General features: G+C 38.3%; 1 protein-coding gene across 1 annotated transcript in view; it reads left to right on the forward strand.

Annotated features, from left to right (window-relative positions):
- Positions 1-884: 884 nt before the first annotated feature.
- The window catches only part of LOC307100067 (transmembrane protease serine 11E-like), a 40,768-nt gene continuing 20,218 nt past the window's right edge, over positions 885-21,434 (forward strand). The window contains exons 1-2 of the mRNA XM_079772384.1: positions 885-968; positions 17,608-17,732. Coding sequence (XP_079628510.1) covers positions 961-968; positions 17,608-17,732 — 133 coding nt within the window. The 5' untranslated portion in view covers positions 885-960. The remainder of the gene's footprint in view (positions 969-17,607; positions 17,733-21,434) is intronic.

Genomic DNA, 21,434 nt, shown 5'->3' on the forward strand with positions numbered 1-21,434 from the left:
CCCCTTGCAACAAGAGAGCTGGAGCCCAAGAGAGGGAACTCCTTTTGTTCAGGAGTTTATGTATCTCAGATTTTGTGCCCTTGTAGTGACCATTCCTCTTCTGGCCAATTCCCTGCTCCCAGGAGTGAATGACAAACAATCACCTTTCTCCTATCATTCAGACCTTACTGGGCATGTGTCTATTCTTTTTTTGTCCAGTCCCTCCCCCCAGGATCTGCGGGGAATAGAGCTGGAGAGTGCTAAACTGCAGCTTTCTGGTACAGCTGTACAAAAGGCATGCTTATATTATCTGGCCTTCCCTTTGCTCCTTTCCTGTTAATTAATTAATTACTGGGTAAATTACAGCAGTATCATTATGACACATAATTTTAATATATTAATGCTTTTCTAATCTCTACTATATTTTCAATGATTGATTATAGTCAATACCAAAGGAAAACTTTCATTTTATGCATGGTAGAGTGGAAAGCATGTCAGATTAGTTATGAAAACAAACAACAAAAAACGAGCGTTCCTCCTGGTTTGGTGGTTCATAAACTATGGGATTTTGACCAAGTCATTCAACTTAAACCTCAGTTTCTTCACTGGAAATAATGAAGAGGCTGATCAAGATGGCTTTAGAGTTTCTTTCTAGAGTTAAAATCTGACTTTTTGAAAAATTCAGATTTACGTTAACACTTTTAAGTTAGAGTCTTAAGACAATAGTTTTTAAGTTTCCACTCCTAGAAAGTATTTATAAATTATTTATGTTCTCTAGCTCCCTATAACATCTGACTTTGTCCTACTATTACACAAACAGTTCCCATCATACTAGCCATGACCTGTCAGACTGGTTCTGTTTAGATCATCAGTGATTTCTTTCTTCACCTCATCCAGCCCAGGAAGTTGCTGATAGAGCCTGGATGCATACACTTGACTGCAGACCTCGGTCTCCACAGGACTCTTCCTTGCTGGTCAGAAATGCATCCGTGAGTTTCTTTTTTTGGTCTTAAGTTCGCTTGTAGTTTAAAATGAGACATAAACCACACCAAGCAATGTATAGATCTCTGGTTTATTTTGCGTAACATAGAAAAATACTTTTTATATTTAACATGAAATTACATCAAGAAATAGATTTCTATTCTTTCTGTATTTTTGTTTCTTATTCTCTAGTGTCCTATCCAAAAATGTTTTTCTAAATACTTTCAGAAGAGTTCAACAACAGATAAAGGTAAATACTGCTTGAACAGCTCTTTTAGTTGCTTTTTTTTGTTTGTTTGTTTGAAGAAGAAAAGAACAAGTTTTTAGCTTGGGCTAAAAGGACATGTTTTAGCTTTGTCTTATTGAGAAAATACTCTTATTTTCAAAGGCATACACGATAAAGAAATCTGAAATCATGCAGATCCAAATTACATTTATTTATCTAAGTAAATAGTTTAACTTTAAAAAATTGTACGTGTCTTAAAAGAGTGAGTAATAATTTAAAAAGACATTATGACTAGACTATTATAGCTGGATTTAAAAAATAAATCTAATGATGTACCTGCCCACAAACAACTTCTATAATAAATTAATCATAATTATTTTGGGGTTATTTTCTTTCAAAGATAGAAATGAAACATTATCCAGGTTTCTGTGTATAAATTTGGACTCTGAAAATAATTTTATCTTTAGATTAAAATTTTATTTTCTCTGGTTGATGTATTGGTATATCTTTTATTGAGATTGATTTCTATTTTGAGAAGAGGGCTCTGTCATTGATAGAGAGTTCTACATACTTGTCATGAGAAGTTTAATACTCTTCTATACTTGTTCATGGAGAAACTAAGAGCTAAAGACACTACAGATTTAGTCAGATTTTTCAAGACTCCCTGCCTTTGCATGTATTTCTCTATAGTCCTTGATGGTTTTATGTCCTACACTTTTTGCCTGCATTGTCTTTAAGAATATTACCATATAAAATAGTGTTTTATTTAAAGTTAGAATCTCTATCAAACTCAAGATATCCAATAGATTTCAGGGTTGTTCTATGTTGGGTCTGAGTGAGTCTGGGATTTGTGTAGAGGAGCTATAAGGAGGGGGGGGGGGTATTGGAATGAATTTTTCTATGTATAGTCTCTAATTTGAAGCAAAAGGTGTATCTATTTAAGTCCTGCTTCAGAGGAGATGGAGGTACATCTCAAGGAAAAAAAAGAAAGGTGAACAAAATACCATCCTGATCTAAAAAGTGGAGCGTATCATGTTTGAGCTGACTTTGGTGATGTTAAGAGAATGGACTAGAGTGAGAAGGGGTTAAATTTACTATGCACATTTGCTGGTGTAAGTGTACCAACAGCAATGCTTGCATGAAAGAAATATGATTGAAATACTAGGATATATGCAGGCAATTTCTCTTTAAGAACATTGATTCATAACTGGGAAGTCATATAAGAAACAGATGGAGCATTTTATTAAATGGCACGTTCCTCTTTAGTCAAATTTCTGGTAGCCCCCACCCCCTACTCTAGTTGTTCTAAATGAGAATCACTATTTTTGAATTTAAGGGTAAGAAGAAATTTAGACCATGTAAACATTCTTTTTATGCTGCTGTTTCCCCCAAATTCTTATTTTATACTGTTTTTTGAGCATGAAGAGAACATGTGAATTTTATGAGCAAACACCCATAGCAGAAAGTTAAAGAAAACTTTATCAAGAATAAGTTTATAGGGAGGAGATTTGGGTAGAGAAGAATCTACTTATTAATACAGGGATGGGCAAAAGTAGGTTTACAGCTATGAGTACATGAAAGTTTATTCATTTATTATTTATTGTATTATTTTCCATATGAGCAACTGTAAACCAACTTTTTGCCCACCCTGTATATATACTGATGATGGGGATGCATGCTGACTGTATTCACCAGCAACCACTGATAAGAATTACAGGTCAGCAGACGAAATTTATAAACATTAATATTTACACACATTTAAATAGTTGAAGGTGAAATGAGTAATTTAAATTAAACATCATGGGCAACTTTAATTTTTACTCAGTGGGATATGATTGTCTCTCAGTATGTGGCCCATGAACCTCCTGCATTAGATTCAGTGGATGCATATTAAAATAGAAACATCCAGTTCTCATTTCAGAAATTCTAATAAATCTCTGGTTGAGGCATGGGAAATGTATTTTTTAGAAGTTACACAAGGTAATTCTTATTTGTACTAAAAGTCTGAGAAGAATTGATACATTGTAAAGCCATTAAAAAAAAAAGAAAGGAGATGGTAAGATATAAAGAAATTAAGGCAGAAATGGAATCGGTCGTCTTTTAAAGAGTTAGCCCTTTTTTAAAATTTAAATTGGTATAATTATATCTTAATGGGAGGTGCTATTTCCCTAGTCACCTTTCCCTTCAAGGGAAAAAGAGCATTCATTTATGCAACGTAGTGATGATTAAGGAGGAAAAGATAATTTAAGGAGACATGGGAAACTGAAGAGAGGCTACTGGCATTATTTGGGTAGTTTGTGTCAAACAGGGAGGGTGGTCATTTTCAGATTAAAAATCTGTTTGTTTACAGGGAAAACCTTGATATAAAATTCATCTAGTAATATTCCCCCCTGAAATTAGTCAATAGATAGTGATGCTGAAGGGCCACTGTATTGAGAGTTAGGTCCAAGGTTGCTATATGATCGTGCTCCAAGTGTTTAACACTGGGCCTCACTTCTCCTTCAGCTAAGATCAGTCCTGGTCCGTGTAACAGCTTGTAGTGAGTTCTCATTGTGTACTCAGTTTTGCGTGGAGGGAAACTATCTGTTGAGCATCTATATGTATTATACACTTTGTAAAATGGTACCTCAATTAGTTTGGACAATATGTTGAGAAGCAGTTATTGTGATCACTGTTTTCAAAGATGAAATAACAGCAGCTCAGATTGTCCAGGGTCAGTTAAGTGTTGAATCTAGAATCTGACCTTGGCCTTTCTGGTTCTAAAGTCTACACTTTTCTATTGTAACACATTGTCTATCAGGTGTGGGGGCCTAAGAAAAAGAGTCTTTGGAAAGTTTGCAGTCTAACAGAGAAATGGGAAACATGCACAAATGTATATTCATACATGGAGAAGATGTATGTGTAGGTAGGTATACCCATACAGCAAAGAAACAGATCATATACAGATTAATGTGAAATAATGCACATATATGCTTAAGAAGGAAGGGTTTAAAACATTTTAAAAGAGTGCATGAACTGCCCTTATTTAATATTCTTCAAACTGTCTTTGTATTTAAATAAGAACATGACCTAACTTTCTCACCCTATCTCAAAGGCGATCCAGTGACTGAGAGTATAGCACGTCAATTACATCATCCCTATTTTATAAAAATGATTACAACATTTGCTACTGTGTGAAAATCAAGTTCATCTTAGTGCAGCATTTCATGGAGGGAATTCATCAGTCTATAGTATCTATAATTGTGTAACAGGCCTTTGTTATTCTTCCATTGCTTTCTGCTTTCCTCCAAAAATATGTCATTGCTTCACTATAAAGAGGGAGTGAATAGAAACATTCAAGAAGAAGAAGCAACATTATTTGCCCAATACGTGCTTCAATATCAGCACAGCGGTTCATAAGGTTTGTAGTGCCTGAAACGTTAGTGCTTGGGAATGAGGTGAGTTGGGCAGCTGTGGAGCAGGTCTCCCAAGATGGTCGGTGCTGAAATGGGTACTCTGGCTGCATTTCTTGGCTTTGTCAGGGTTAGGGTTTAGAAGTCTACTAAAAACTTCTCCAAGCATACTTCTTTGGACATGTTTTCATCAAAGATGGTGAATGAGAATTGTGATGAATGCTCTCAGTTTCAAGCACAATTTAATAGGTTTAGAAATGAGTGGATTAGAGATTAGGAAAGTTTTAAGAGGTTGAGAAAGAAAAACAGGCTGCAGAGACACCAAGTCATGCCAGAACCTGCAAGCACAATCTTCTCCCAGGCATCTGTATCACCTGCATGGTTGGGCAATTTCTGAGATTTTTAGAATACTAACTCTGAGGTGGTATTCGAAGTATCATAAGCTTCGGGGAATTCAAAGTACCATACAGTCATCATTAAATGCTATCTTGCAACTTTTCATCTGAAGTTGTCAGATGATATCTTTTTTTTTTTTTTTTTGAAGCTGCAAAAGCTATGGAAAGATTTAGCACTTTGTTTAAAGTCAAACTATGAGTCAGTGCAGAAAAAAAGTAATTGTTATCATTTGTTTCACATGTACTATGTTCCAACTACTTTTCTAAAATATCATACACATTTAATCTTTATAACAACTTATGATTATAGTATTATACCCATTTTACATATGAGGAAACTGAGGCTCACAGGTACCATTATTTGCCCAAAGGCAATAAATGGCAGACCTGGGAATTAAGCCAGGTCTATCTGACTTCAAACCTATGCTCTTATTACAATGCTATATAATCTTCACAATGTCTCCTTTACCTACTTAGGTGGTTCTATTGCTATGCTGATTTTATTGTCTTGTGTGCTGCTTGGATTCAAAATGTGGATGTTCTTTTTATGATTATCCCCAGGCTTTAATTAGCATAGATACAGAGGAGGTCTCTTCCTTACCTGTTCACACCCTTTACTGCATCCAGAATTATCAGAAAATGTCCCTCAAGTAATAGCATAGTGACCTTTCTTTTTCCATCTCACTACACCTCTGAGGCTGGTAGATAGCAAGCATTGCTGTCTGCATTCTATAAGGTAAGGGATACAACCTTCAAAGATTAGGTAATTTGCATGTGGTCACAGGAATATTGATCAATATTAGAGATAGAATCTGTTCTCCCAGTTCACCTGAGTCCAATATTGTCAAGTAGAAAAGTTAAATTAACACAAGTGTCTACATGCCCCAGAAAATATTGTTATTATTATTACTATTACCATTTGGATTCATATAGAAGTACTAGAGGCCCGATGCACGAAATTCGTGCATGGGTGTGTGTGTCCCTCAGCCCAGCCTGCACCCTCTCTAATCTGGGTCCCCTTGAGGGATGTCCGACTGCCCGTTTAGGCCCGATCCTACCGGTAGGATCGGGCCTAAACGGGCAGTCGGACATCCCTCTCACAATCCAGGACTGCTGGCTCCAAACTGCTCACCTGCCTGTCTTCCTGATTGCCCCTAACAGCTTCTGCCTGCCAGCCTGATCACTCCCTAACCACTCCCCTGCCAGCCTGATTGATGCCTAACTGCCCAGCCTGATTGATGCCTAACTGCCCAGCCTGATTGATGCCTAACTGCCCTTGATTAAGCAGAGCTAACTTTCCTTGTTCTTCAAACAATTAGTTTAATCTTAGTGTTTCAATTTTCCTAATCAAGAGAATACCAGAGATTGCAAATAATATATCCAAAATATTACAAACCAACCTTTCAATCTATACAATACATTGAAGCCATAGCTAAGCACTTGTACATATATTACTGGATTCAAAGCAAAGATAGATTAAGGTTTCATCAGTAGAGTTCTAAATCCTTACACTAAACTCTACACTTCATGGCTGATCATTGGCCTGACTCATAGATTCTTAGAGCAGACAGGTGTAAAGGGTAATTTGCTCAGAGCCACCTAGCTGTAAGAGGGAGAGCCAGGACTAAACCCAAGTTTCTGATACTACAGCCCAGACCATTATCCACTAAGTGAGAAAATGGAAGTCATTTGTTTAAAGTCCCAGAGCTTATTATGATGAGATCCTCAATGGAAACTTGATATCCTGATTTATTAGTATTAGATGTATTACTTGTATTTCAAATTTATGCTGCAAGAGAATATTAAGTAAAAATATTTTGTCATCTTCTCATATACAGAAATTGCATGAGAATTAGTATGTTTCTTGATGTCCTTTTTTCCCAAAGATAGTTACATAAAAATAGTATTTACCTGATTGCAATTAACCTCTTTTGTATATTGTAAATATATTAAATGTAGCTATGAGTAGCTGGAAATCTAGGGTAAAGTGGCTTTAGTGTATGAAATGTAATTTTATTTCAGTTTCATGTAAAACAAGTCTGAAGGCAGGCAGATGATGGCTGATAGGGAGGTTCACAAAGTAATTAGGAATCTAGGCTCCTACTGTCATGAGGTCCCGCTGGCATAAACTTATATCCTCCAAATCATGGTTCAATATGGTTGCTGAGCTCCAACTAGCACTTATGTATTATAGCTAGGACATGCACATCAAGATTCTAGCCATAGGAACAGAGATTCCATTCGTTAGAACTTATTTAAATGGAGACTCCTATGGATAATGGACATTATTCTATTTTCCAGGAGGCCCAACCCAAAATCAAAGATTCTATTATTAAGGAAAAAGAACAAATATTTGGGATAGGCACCTGTGAGTTTCTACCATAGTCATGTTAAATTTAAATGATGAGAAGAATATCATCATTCAAATGTTGTGATAAAGAATAGGCAGGTGGCTATATGGGTTTGAAGTTTAGACAAGTTATTGATTTGGTAGCCATCAGCATATACATATGAATTAAGGCCATGGACATTGGTAACTAAAAATATTTGGTTCTGTTGGATAAAAGAATACTTTTCTTATAATATTATGATATTAATTTGCATAGTAAATTCTACCCTATTATAACATGAAAAATAAAAATCCCCATTATATTTAAAAAAATGAAGACTATGAAAGCACATTCAACATCATACAAGTTGGGGGTTAGAAGATGCTGGAATTTATGATGTTGAATATGATAGATTTCTCACCTGAGAAACTTAGGATTTAGATGAAAGGACTTAATCTTTAAATGAATCCTTAGGACTAAGACACAGGTAATTAGTCTTCCAATTCAGAGTTATTACCACTATATCGTGCCAACTCTTACATGAGGTATCTAGACAAAGTCAAAAGAAAAACTTGGTAGAAAGACATCTAACAATGCAAAAAGTTAATGAATGAAAGTCTGCGTTATATATTAGCAGCTTCAAGCGTCTGTAGCTCAGGTTTCTCAATAATTTTTCTTGAGACAGACTTGCCATGGCATACTCACACACTCCCCATTAATTCTTATTTTTATTCCATATTTTTAAGTGTGTATAATTCCCTATGATGAGCTGCAATGGCAATCCTTGTCAACATTTCTGTGGGAAACTGCTGCTTTTAAACGGTATTTACTCAGATCATGCCAAATTACTATCTTGAACTGGAAAGAGTTTGAGGAAAAGAAAACAAATATATTAGTGGAGTTAAGGGTTAAATAGCTTAATTTATGAGTCTATAAATGAATAACTAATTACTTAATAATATTTTTAAATTTTTTTGCATCCCATCTATCTATGATTGTAAATTTCTAGAAGTTAGAGTGTTAACTTAAATTTCCTATGCTGTACCTTCTGTGGTTAGGAACTTAATAAAGACCTTGATGATAGCACAGTGGAGATCAGAGACATTCCTTACTGTTGAGTTGCCACTAATTCTTATATAAAACAAAGTCTGACGATATCAGGTGCTATCTTCACAACTTCCTGTTAAAGTAGGTGGGAGGAAACATTATCACTGCAGTTTTATGGTTGGTTAAATATAGGCATGGTTAAGCTATGGGTTTTGCCTAAGTTAAAGTTTAATGAGAGGTAAGGTTTTCTGTCATTCACAATGTTTATTATAAACTTCCTACTGTACAAAGAAATACTATGTTTACTAAAAACTTACTACTGTAATAAGCAACACTGTTTTAATGTCTATGATTTCAATAATCTTTAGATACTTTGTGAAAATGCCATAAGGAGCCATTTCAATAATGATTAGGGAACTGTTGTCAGACAAAAAATATAGAACTTGGTATCTGAATGATTTCACACTGCTTTGCCCCATATCATATTGCTTTTACTGAATAGTAATTGATGCCATTTGTTAGAATTGAGGGACATTCTAAGAGTATTATAAAACAAATTTTTGTTTCTGTGCTAAGAATAGCTTAGAGAACATAGTTCATTACATTATATAGTACTAGAGGCCCGGTGCACAAAATCCGTGCACTGGTTGGGGGAGGGTGTGCCCTCAGCCCAACCTGCATCCTCTCGCACTCCAGGAACCCTCTCTCAGTCCTTTCTCCTTACTGCCTGCCTGCTTGCTGTTCCTTAGTGCTGCTATGGAGGCAGGAGAGGCTCCCGCCACCACCGCTGCACTCGCCAGCCGTGAGCCTGGCTTCTGGCTGAGTGGCGCTCCCCCTGTGGGAGTGCACTGACCACCAGGGGGCAGCTCCTGTATTGAGTGTTTGCCCTCTGGTGGTCAGTGCGCATCATAGCGACCGGTCGTTCTGGTCGTTCCGCCATAATGGTCGCTTGGGCTTTTATTATATAGATTATTTAATGAGGAACTGAAAGAATTGTATTGCTTCTGAGCAACTGCTCAGTTTTTATCTTATGGGTGCCATGAAGACTGTACCTGACCAAAGTTTGTTTGTTTGTTTTTTTGTCCAGAGACCTATAAATGTTGTGGCTTGACTTAAGGAAATGTCTACATGGGAATTATGAAATACAGTTTTAATTCTATTCCCATTTTATCTTTTCACTTACATTTTGTTTTATCCTTTCATCTCTACACTTAACTTAATACCATATTTTATATAGAATATATATAAAATCTATCTCTATATAAAATCTCCTTATAAGCCACCTTAATCCAGTGTAGAACAAGGTAAAATATAAGTAAAAACAATTCATACTAAAAACAATGAGCTTCCCACCATTACATTGGTGTTGTAAAAAATAAAACGGAAACAGTTGTCTAGTAATTAGACTCCCACCTTGTTATAATTATAACTTCTCTCTGAGAACTATTAATAGTTATTATTGTAGGGAGTGCACACAAAATTTAGTCCAAGGACCAGGTTGATGCTATTAGACACTTTATTGAGGTGTTTGTGTAAATGTAGACAGGGCAGAATATGTTTTTGCAATTTTATTAAGGAGTAATTTGTTTGTATTGTTTTAAAAAGTCAGTGAAAACATATAATCCAGGCACACAGATATGAACTTTTAGTTTGTCTTTTTTTGGTGAATCTTCACCCGAGAATATTTTTCCATTGATTTTTAGAGAGAGTGCAAGGGAGAGGAGGAGAGAGAGAGAGAGAGAACCATTGATGTGTGAGACACATTGATTGGTTGCCTCTAGCATGCGCCTCGACCAGGGCTGGGAATTGAGCCTGCAACCTAGGTATGTGTCCTTGACTGGAATTGAACCCAGGACCTTTTAGTTTGAGGGCCAACACTCTATTTATTAAGTCAAACCAGCTAGGGCCAAATTTTTAGTTTTATCCTGGATATTTTTATAGTTGTATTGTAGAAATTATAAAAAAGATGGCAGATCTCACCAATGCCTCTGGTAAGAAAAACCATCTGAAAGATTTGTCTGGATTGGACAAGGAGGCACAATCCTATGAGCTAAAGAAATAAGCTGCAATGACACTTAAAATAAAAAAATAAATTATATTTTAAATCTTAAGCACTGACGTAGGGAATTAGCAATATCATAAGGGACCATATTGTTACTTTATTATGGTATCTTTCATTATGCTTTTGTCTAGATATTATAACATACAGACATTCAGTGATCCCAAATAATATGTGTCTTCTGAAATTAATGTTCTTTTATTTGCATTTGTCACTTTTTGTACTATGATAGTACTTTATAGTAGGTAGATAAAATCAATTTGGAAAATCACATATTTTAAACACAGGTGAAATAGAAATATTAACCAAAGCTTCATAATCAGGCTTACTTAAATAGCAATTATTCTTTACAATGTCTGACCTGTCTTTCTTTGTGTGTCAGATTCCAAGTTCTTTTCCAAGACTATGGCAGACCAGAGTGTTTTAAGAGAGTTCAAAACCCATATGTGATACTGACAAATGGTTGATTCAATTTGTTTAGTCAGCTTCAATTCCCTCTGGGAATATTCCTTGAGCATGTGTTCAGAGAATATAGAAATAAGTAAGAATTAGACCCTATCCTCAAAGAGCTCAAAATGCATACTTAGCTGTGATATTCAGAGATGGGATGATGACTAGACTTAACTGAAGTGAATAGATTTTTTGAATCGGCTCTTAAATACCCACAGGCTTTTATGATGCAAGCAAAGAATAGACTCTATGTGAGAACATTATTCAGAAACTCAGAGGTAAATAAAAAACAATTGCTAAAGACTTAAGTGGCAAGTAGTCGCATTTCATTTATTAGACAATATTTATATATTACTAGATGAAAATAAAATTAACTTTCAAAAAGTTCTTTCTATTACACACACACACACACACACACACATAAACAATCGAATAGCCCCCAGCCCTTTCCAGTATTGGTGCACTGATCAAATTGGCCATCCTGGGGAAGCATGAGCTAAGGGGAGGGACTCAGGTGTGAGTGGGCCACCTTGGTAACTTGTTTTACATAAATTATACATATGCATATTAAAAAAGACTCTAAGTTACTCCAAATAGGAGCAGCAGGAGCAAAGGCAGAGATCTTGAAAGCTCATGGGACAGAGGGGGAATACTAGGCTAACTGAGGCCGACTTGGGTTTCAAGCAGTCTCCGCCATTAGCATATCCCTTCTAGAAAGACAGCTTACTGTAATGGAGAATGATATGGAGACTGGTAGACCGGAGAGAAATCTGTTGTCAAGCTATAGGACAAGTTTTGGTGAGAATTGTCAGAACAAGTTCAGTGACAATGGGATTAGCGATAAACTACATTAGCTTTGCTATGAAAGTGAGACTAGAAAAAGAAAAGACCATTATAGCTTCCCAACGTAATTAGCATTGACTTGCCAGCTCTTGCTTAAGTCAACCATCAGTAAATTATGGCCCAAAGGCCAAATTTGCCTTACCACCTGCTTTTATACAGTGCTTGAGTTAAGGAAGACCTTTATACTTTTAAATGGTTGAAAACAAATCAAAAGAAGAAAAATATTTCACGGCAAGCAAAAGTTTGTAAAATTCAAATTTCAGTGTGCAGAAATAAAGTTTTATTGGAACACAGACAGGCTCATTTGTTTATGTATTGTCTTTGCCTGCTTTTCCACTACAAAGGCAGAGTTGAATAGCTGCAACAGAGATTGTGTGGCCCAGAAAGCCTTAGTTACTATTTGGACATTCCCAGAAAAGTTTGTTGACCTCTGGGTTAAGTGGTTGATAACAATGCTTTAGTACCACCAGCTTTATAGATATTGTGCACATGTTCATTCAAAATAGCTCAGCTGGACTGACCTGGTGAAACAGGTGAACTAAGAACATTCATGCTGTTTACCATCTACACTAATAAAAGAGAAAAATGCTAATTGACCACACCTTTGCTACACCCACAGCCAATCAGAGCGAGTATGCAAATAAACCCAACAAAGTTGGCAGTTAATTTGCATATGCAACCGCTGATTGGCCTGGGTCCTGGGAACATCATCTGGACCCAGGCTGCTCCTAGCCTGGTCCCAGAACACCCCCAGGCCACTCGGAGCCTATGAGTGCAGCCTGCAGCCACTTGGGAATGCTCTAGCACCAAGCGGTGGTTTGGGTCCATGCCCCCAGCCTGGGGTCTCAGCCACTGCGTCACACCAGCCAGGCAGATATGGAGGAATCTTAAATGTTTCTTTTTTTATATATACTAGCATTCCCGTTGCAGGAAAAATCCTGCAATAGGGTTTCTGCTGCACTCTATCCTGCCCCGCCTCCGCTCCTCCCTTGTCCCCCGGCCCGCCTTCTCCGCCAGCCCGCCCCGCCTCCGCTCCTCCCTTGTCCCCCGGCCCGCCTTCTCTGCCAGCCCGCCCCGCTCTCCCTTCTCCTCCCCCTGACTTGCTTGCTTCTCCACAGCTTTGCTCCCTTCAGCATCTCTTGGCTTCTTTCTATGCTGTCTTGATATGCAAATTAGCCTCCATATTTGTTGGAGTGATTTGCATACTCATCCTGATTGGTTGGTGTGGTTTGGGCGTAGTGAAGGTGCGGTCAATTTGCATATTTGTCTATTATAAGGTAGGATTTTATTGATGTTTTACAGAGAGGAAGGGAAAGGAATAGAGAGCTAGAAACATCTATGAGAGAGAAATATCGATCAGCTGCCTTCTACACAGTCCCCACTGGGTATATACCCCCAACCAAGGTACATGGCCTTGACTGGAATGAAACCTGGGTCCCTTGAGTCTGCAGGCCGTTGCTCCATCCACTGAGCCAAACCAGTTAGGGCTGTCCAGTATGTTAAAGAAAAAAACCTATCTAATAAAGAGGGAATATGCAGGGGATGGCATTTGGGGGTGACCGGGCTGTCAGGGGAGGGCAGTTGGGGACGATCAGGCTGGCAGGAGAGCAGTTAGGCGTCGATCAGGCTGGCAGGGGAGTGGTTAGGGGGTGATGATGCTGCCAGGCAGAAGGGGTTAGGAGCAATCAGGCAGGCAGGCGAGCAGTTGGGAGCCAGCAGTCCAGGACTGTGAGAGGGATGTCTGACTGCCTGTTTAGGCCCGGCAGTCAAACATCCCCCGAGGGGTCCCAGATTGGACAGGATGCAGGTTGGGCTGAGGGACACACATCCCCGTGCATGAATTTTGTGCACTGGGCCTCTAGTCCTGTATAATAAAAGGCTAATATGCAAACTGTCCCCTCGATTGGGAATTCGACCGGGATTTTGACCAGGGGGACAGGCTGGCTGGCCAACTGCCCACGGCCCCTCCCCCCGGCTGGCCCCACCCCTGATCACCCCATTCCCCTATCGGGGGCAGGGCTGGCTGGCCAACCTACTGTGTCCCCTCCCCCTGCAGGCCCATCCCAATCCATCTGATCAGGGCAGGCTGGCCAGACCCCACCTGTGCACGAATTAATGCACTGGGCCTCTAGTTATAGATAATGAGCAAAGAGTTGAAGATCCTCATCAATCAGTCCATGGTGGTGGTGTTGGGTAGGGGTTTTCTGGTGAACTTTCCTTTGAAGCACCATGAGTTTTGTCTTCTCATTCCCTAGTGCTTACCATAAAGTTTATTTGTTAGTAACTCCCCCCCGCCTTGTTTTTGTTGTAGTTGTTTTGTGTTTCTCTTTATTTTTTAAAATAAGTTTTGATTGATTTCAGTAAGAGGAAGGGAGTGGGAGAGAGAGATAGAAACTTCAATGATGAGAAAGAATCATTGATTGGCTGCTTCCTGCATACCCCCTACTGGGGGTCAAACCTCCAACTGGGGCATGTGCCCTGATTTGGACTTGAACCATGACCTCCTGATTCATGGGTCAATGCTCAACCACTGAGCCATGCCAGCTGGGCTGCTTTTCTTTTTTAGTACTCATTAAAAAGTGACAATGATAATGCAACTCTGGACATATAACTTTTCTTTTGGCAATTTTGGGCTTATAAAAATGTACCCATATTTTAACTGTTTTATTCACCTGCTATATTCTTTGTCTAATCACAAATGTCCCCAGATGAAAAAGAAAAATAATAGAAAGAAAGAAATTTGATGCCACTGAAGCTATTAGAATTCAACCAGTCTATCTGAAGGTAATTTTATGGGAGAAACTTCAGATAAGTTTCAACAGGCCACAATGATGATTGGACAAGGGTTTATGTGCAAAAGGGGGTTAATTACATGTTTCTGTTGATATATAAAATGGTTTTATTCCTCCATTTTAATGATTTTTTAGCACACTTCTACCACATCTAATTTGGAGAAATTCAGTATTAAATCACTTGCTGAGAGAGCAACAAAGAAGTAATTAAGAAACAGGGTGAATCAGTTTGAAAAGCAATACCATGCAGACTGGGAAGGGAAGAGTTAATGTTTCAAATGACAAACATCTCAGTAATGAGGTTATTACCATTATTATTAATAATTAAAATAATGATAATAATAACAGCCCTTGGTATTTGTACAATAATTTTCAACTTGGGAGCTCAAAGTAATACAATATTATTTTATCACTTTTCATCTCTACATAATTCAGGGGCTTGGGATTATTATTCCTGTTTTTCATGTGGAGGAAATAAGAGAGAATTGAATCTGCTGTTACAAGAATGTAAAATAAATAAATTGGTGGTGGTGCTCAGCAATATACTCTCTTGTTTTTCAAAGTGTTTTTGATGGTTTCTCTTTTTTCTTTGTCCCATGCTACCTTTCTTATCTCATTCAAAGGCACCAAAGACCATCACTGAAACAGCTATAAAAGTTCAGGAAAGGAGGACACCCTGGTAACTTTGGGCACAATAGTGACAGAAATTCCATGAAAAGGCACATAATCATTCTCATTATCTTTTGAAATTCAACCCTCCTCTCTCTTTTATTGAATTCAAAAACTATGATATTTCTTGTTAGAAAAAATCCATCACAACACAAAAAAGCACACTGAAGTTAAAGGTTTCTTATTTCTGTTATTCCACTTCTTACTGTTTATAATTTTTGTGTCTTCCTATATATTTTGCAATGCACACACATATATGGTTTTATTTACAGAAACTAGACACAGAATGCATATTCTCCTGCAACGTTTTTTTTTCATTAAAATATACCATTGACCTTTTGCATGTTAATACATGTAGCTCTACCCTATCAGTCTAATGACTGCATTATTTTACTTTTCTGTCTTGATAAAAAGTTATCGTAGAATAGAACTTCTGTCACATTTCACAATTCTATATAGTGATCATGTACTTTTATAGCTTTATCATGTTTCCTTCTATTATAAATTCATGTTCTTTATCTGGCATGTTTTGCTATTAGTATAGAAGCCTTTCCCTCCCATGGCTGTCCCCTCCTCCCCTCCCCCCCATTTTGCTTACGTCTGCTATATGCATCTCCTTTCTTCTGCAACAGGCGAATAGCAAGCATTCACAGATGCAGGAACAGTAGTCAGTTTTTAGGCTTCTTAGGCACCTTTGCACATAAAAATAACTTCCTGTGGAGAAGCCTTTTTATATTTCAATAATTGCCATACTAGAAACAGGTGTTTGGAATCCTACTCAAGGGAGAACTAGTGATGGAAGAGATAGGGTAGAGGAAGATGAAGTTTCCTTGACTACAGTCTCATGGGAAAGTCACAGGACAAGTAGAGTCCCAGGGGCCTTGCACCACACCCCAGGCCTTCAGCAGAGGCAGAGTCATGTAGCAATGGTGACATTATTGACTTCTGCAACAATGTTCACACAGAACAGGACATGGAGGGAGAGACAGGATGTGATGATGGTGTGGCAAGGATCAAAATGATATCACTTCTTGGCCATATATCACGTGAAAATAGAGTCCCCTTGATTTCTGCAAGCAGTATATATATATATATATATATATATATATATATATATATATATATTTGCCTTACCACCTGCTTTTATACAGTGCTTGAGTTAAGAATGACCTTTACACTTTCGTGCCCGATGCATGAAATTTGTGCAACTCGGCCCTCGCAGCCCAAGCTTTGTCCGGAAGGATGTCTGGAAGGTCGTTCGGCTGTCTGGTCTAATTAGCATATTATGCTTTTATTATTATAGATATTGAAAAATGCTTTGCAGTTTCATTCTGGGTTCCACAGTCCACCTCATGCTTTTGAAAGTATGGGTATTCTTCTGTCCCTAAGGTCAGAGAAACTATGCTCAGAGTCTCAGTGATTTGCCCAAGCTCGTAAGGAAAGAGCTGGACTTGGAATTATCTTTATTTTGATTCAATCTCTGGTCCCCCTCCAAAACAACACTATACTTATCCCTAGTCTTCACGTACCAGACAGTGCTCTGGAGGTATGAATACATGCCATTGGCTCTGCCAGCATGACAAATACCTCAAGAAATTTAAAAGAACATCATATTCAAACTCTTTAGCCAACTGACATATTATCTCATTTTCTCTAGTGTTTGAGTTTGCTTAGTATCTATTGTTACACAAGGAAACAGCAACTTTACTAATCAAACACAAAGAAGGTTGACAGACATTTTTCAGTAACATGGTTCTGAAGGCAGAACAAAGGGGAGAGGCTGAGGGAGTCTCATGAACAAGAGATTCCCTGCAGCATCACTGAAGTTTAGAGATAACTATTAGCTCAAACATTTAGCTTTTTTAGAACAGACCTCTGGTTATCTTTTATGTGTATCCTGAAAGCTTGTTTGGATATAGATCAGAAAAACAGAAAGAGATTGAATTAGAAACTCTATCTGGAGCCTGATATGATTAAAGCTGCAACACATTTCTTGGGCAGTTTAAGATTCTAGAGGGGTAGAAACAGGCTTTAAACATTTCCATAGCTCCTACAGTGCTAACTCAGTGTCCTGCACACAGACAGCACAATAAATCACGGCTAACATTTACATTGAGCTTTCTACATGTTAGGCACTGTTGTAGGCATTTTACATACAGTAATTTATTTAATCCCTACAACAATTCTATGAGATAGGTTTATCATGATCATCCTTGCTTTATGGAAAAGAAAACTGAGGCACAGAGAAGTCAAATTACTTGCCAAAAGTCAGGCAACCAGAGCCAGACTGGGCTTAGCAGCCTGGGACCCAGGGTGTGTTCTAAACAAAACAGTATTCTATCATCTGTTTGAGTGTCCTGAATTCCCCAGAAATATCTGTTTTACCCAAGAAGTGGGTACAGTGTACACTGTGATATAATTCACCCATTTGCTTGCTTTCCCAGGTCTTCTGTGGCCAGGGCCACGAAGAGAGCATGTGTGAAGCCATGGGTTATTGGCCTCATCACCTTTTTATCCCTGATTGTTCTGGCAGTGTGCATTGGACTCATTGTTCATTATGTGAGATACAGTAAGTATGGGCTGCCCTGGCATCATGTGATTTACCCCAAATATTCCTTCCTGTACATTTCTGTTTTGGCTAGCCACAGGCTTATTCATTCATTACTACAATTCATTTGCATAGCTGGTACGAAGAACTCTTTCCCTGCCTTGTTTCATGTTTAATCCTCACAAGCCGAAGAGATTCTTTCTTCTATCTTTAATGAAGCAATGCTTCCTAATGGGAATAGCATGCTAGTTTTTATATTCATTAATAATCAAGTCCTAATTAGGGGAAGACCATAGGATAGCTAGAGTCCAGTGGCTTGAGTTGTTTGAGGTTATAGGGCAATCACCTTGATTTAAAATAATTATAACTCATTGAAATCCTGACAGCCCAAAAATTAATCACATAATCAGGGATTATAAAGAATAAGTAGACTCTATTCTGTGCTGGTAAGTTAGAAAAATGCTCAGAGTGATATATTATTGAAGAAATGCTTATTTCTGTTATTTTAAATCTTGTCTTGGGATGTATTATAAGTGAGTAAAGAGGACAGGATCTGCTGAGAAGGCTAATTACAAGGAGATTCACTCTGCGGTAATTGGGTACCTCACTGCTAGATGAAACGTGAACACTGCTGTGCTATTGGAAAGATCACCAGGGTACTCCAGAACTGTTTTTTGAGGACATGACAACCCTTCTGAAGTTTCCTTCTACTTTGCCTCAGGTTTTAATTAGTTGACTCCACTATGACCTATTGGTTTAATATCTCCCTTACTGACTAGATAATGCTTTGATGTTCAAGACCTTGTAACTAAAGAGGGTAATAACTTGATTCTAATTTAATTGGGAATTAGCAGAAGTTTCTTTCTTGTAAAGAGAAATGGTGGTCTGTAATTGGTGATCTTCTGCTAGACACAGGCCAGTCTTAATTATCCAAGCAAGATGGATCATTAATGAGCAGTTTAAAGAAAAAAAAAAGTAATGTAAAGCTTATTTTTCATAGAATTTGCCCACATGCAGGTCTTTGAATTTGAAGTATCTGCATTTTGAAAAATTTCCTGTAGCATGATTTTTTTTAAAAATGTAGCTAAAATAACTTTACAATCCTATAATTCTGTTATGAATATACTAGAGGCTTGGTGCATGAAATTTATGCACAGAAGGGGGGGGGGTCCCTCAGCCCGGCCTGCACACTTTCCAATCTGGGACATCCCTCTCACAATCTGGGACCGCTGGATCCTAACTGCTTGCTTGCCTGCCTGCCTGCCTGATCACCCCTAATGGCCTCTGCCTGCTTTCCTGATTGCCCCCAACTGCCCTTCCCTGCCGGCCTGATTGCCCCAACTGTCCTCCCCTGACGGCCTGATCTCGCCCCTAACTGGTTGCTCTCCCATGCTGGCCTGATCTCGCTCCTAACTGCTTGCTCCCTTGCCAGTCTGATTACCCCAAAACACCTCTGCCTCAACCCCGCCATCAGAAGAAAGGCAGGATGACTGGAAGATGTCCGGTTGACCCGGTCTAATTAGCATATTACCCTTTTATTAGTATAGATTGAGTCCCATGATGTTGTAAGCATCATCATGCTTCTCCATGGATGCCTAGGACTACATTTTATTCATTTTTGTATTTCCAGAAATGAAGAGGATTCTTGCACATATTAGAAACTTAATTAATGTCTATTAAATACAGAATGAAAAACAACAAGTGAGTCATACCTATGGCATTTTCTAGGAGCATATTATGGCTTGTGTGACTTCATAAGGAATTCCTAATACTAGGGGTCTCCATACCTGAGTGAGAGAAAATGTTTCTTACTTTTCTCTTTTGCTTTCTCCCAAGCCAAGTGTTTATAGAGGCTTAAAATCTTATTCATATGCATACAGTGAAAACCTGGCAAGATTTTTCCAGTAACCTGTTCCTGTATCCTATTGTTTGGATGAACAGTTGAGTAATATGGAACACAGTTTCCATTGCCCACACAGCACACCTGAGTAAACGATTGTTGTGATGTGTGTTACTGTCATAATTGCGACCTGCCCTCTGTGAGTGGATATAGCTCATGTGCACTTGGAGATGGTACACCTAGATAACCCAGCTAAACCAAACAAATCTATTACAGAAACAGATAAAGATGGAGTGATCAGACTTGAAGAAACATTGTTTTGGCATAAAGCCCAGGACAGCGTAGATTTGTGTGTGCAGTGTGTATCCACGGGCCTTTGAAGCTGCATTCCTATTCCCTCTGTGATTTGAGTGACAGAAGGTGAATCTATTATGAGTAACATCATTGTAGGTTATAGAATCACAAACCTGTTAGAAAACTTACGTTCCTCCTTATTTTTCTTACTTTTCTGTTAACATTCCCAATGATATTCTTCAACAACTACACATGCCATATAATTTTGACAACTGGGAATATGTTTTGACACTTAGTGATCTGTTTGCATCATTTGAGCAAAGTAAAAGATTGACTACAGATAAGTTGTTTATTCGGCTGAAGTATATGAAATTGCTGATATTTGACCATTTTTGACCTACACGAACAGCAATTTTAAATGATTCAATCTAATGATTAAATAAACAACATCCAAACAGGTCTAAGGATATAGAAGAGTCTGTTCTTTTCCTCTTTAGGATCTTACTATTCAACATGTGGTTGGGTGCCAGCAGCATCAGCCAAGTGCTAGGCGGATGAGCTTGTTAGAAGAAATGCAGAGTCTTGGGCCCAAATTTAGACCTAAGGGAAACTATCAGTCAATATTTCAATAGATTAAAAACCTTACTTAAAATTGTGTATATTGCCAGGGCTCTGCCTGCATTTCAGCTTGCACTGGCCATTCAGGGAAGGGAGGTGAGGAAGCAGGGAGGAAGGTAAAAACTCTCCAGTATCTCACTTAGGTGGCTAATGCTCAGCAGACCTTGACCTTTCAGTCTCTCCAGTCTGACTTCCCTCTCCTTCACGTGTCACTCCAGACCTTGTCAGAGTCTGATTGGTGGCCATGATGTTCTTTTGAAATTTACCAGGAGTTATTTTGCATAAGTTGCACATAATAGTGAGTGGGTTTGTTTGTTTGCTTCCACCCCAAGAAGCAGTATGTAAAGAAAATTTGTGCTTTGGGAGTTGGACCTTGGGTTGAAGCCCAGTTCTGTTTTTTTCTGGCTATTCACGTTGGGGTTAGGCAATTTATTTACATTTATGAGGCTATATCCTGTGTCTGATAAATGTGGATAATACTGCCTTCCCATGAGGGTTATTATAAATTAAATGAGATATGTGAGTATGTCTGGGACACAGGTGCCCAATGTTAGTTTTATTTTCCTTGGGGTTTAAGTGCAAAGGGAACAAATAAGAAGCAACAGAGAAGAGCAGAGAGCTTGTGATTAGGTGAAACATGCTCCATTTTCCTGTGATAACCACACACAATAGTGTTGATCACCATTTTATTTCCAATGCTCAGCACAGAGTCCCTCACAGAAAAGGTAGTTGGCATTAATATTAGTTTAATGAATTTTCTGAGGGCTCTGTGCCTGCTTTGTGTATAGTGGGGTAGATGAAAAGCTTTGCTGAATGAATCTTCAGCAGGCCCCAATCATGGCTGCTTAAACTAGATGCAGAAAATGGAGACAATGGCTAAGGAAGCAGACAAGCTCCAATCCCTGTGGCTGTCAGGAGAAAATAAATAGACTGAGAAGGGAGCCAGGTGAACCTAAGTAGTGTCCCTGAAA

Source organism: Cnephaeus nilssonii (assembly GCF_951640355.1).
Source record: "Cnephaeus nilssonii genome assembly, chromosome: 1".
NCBI lineage: Eukaryota > Metazoa > Chordata > Mammalia > Chiroptera > Vespertilionidae > Cnephaeus > Cnephaeus nilssonii.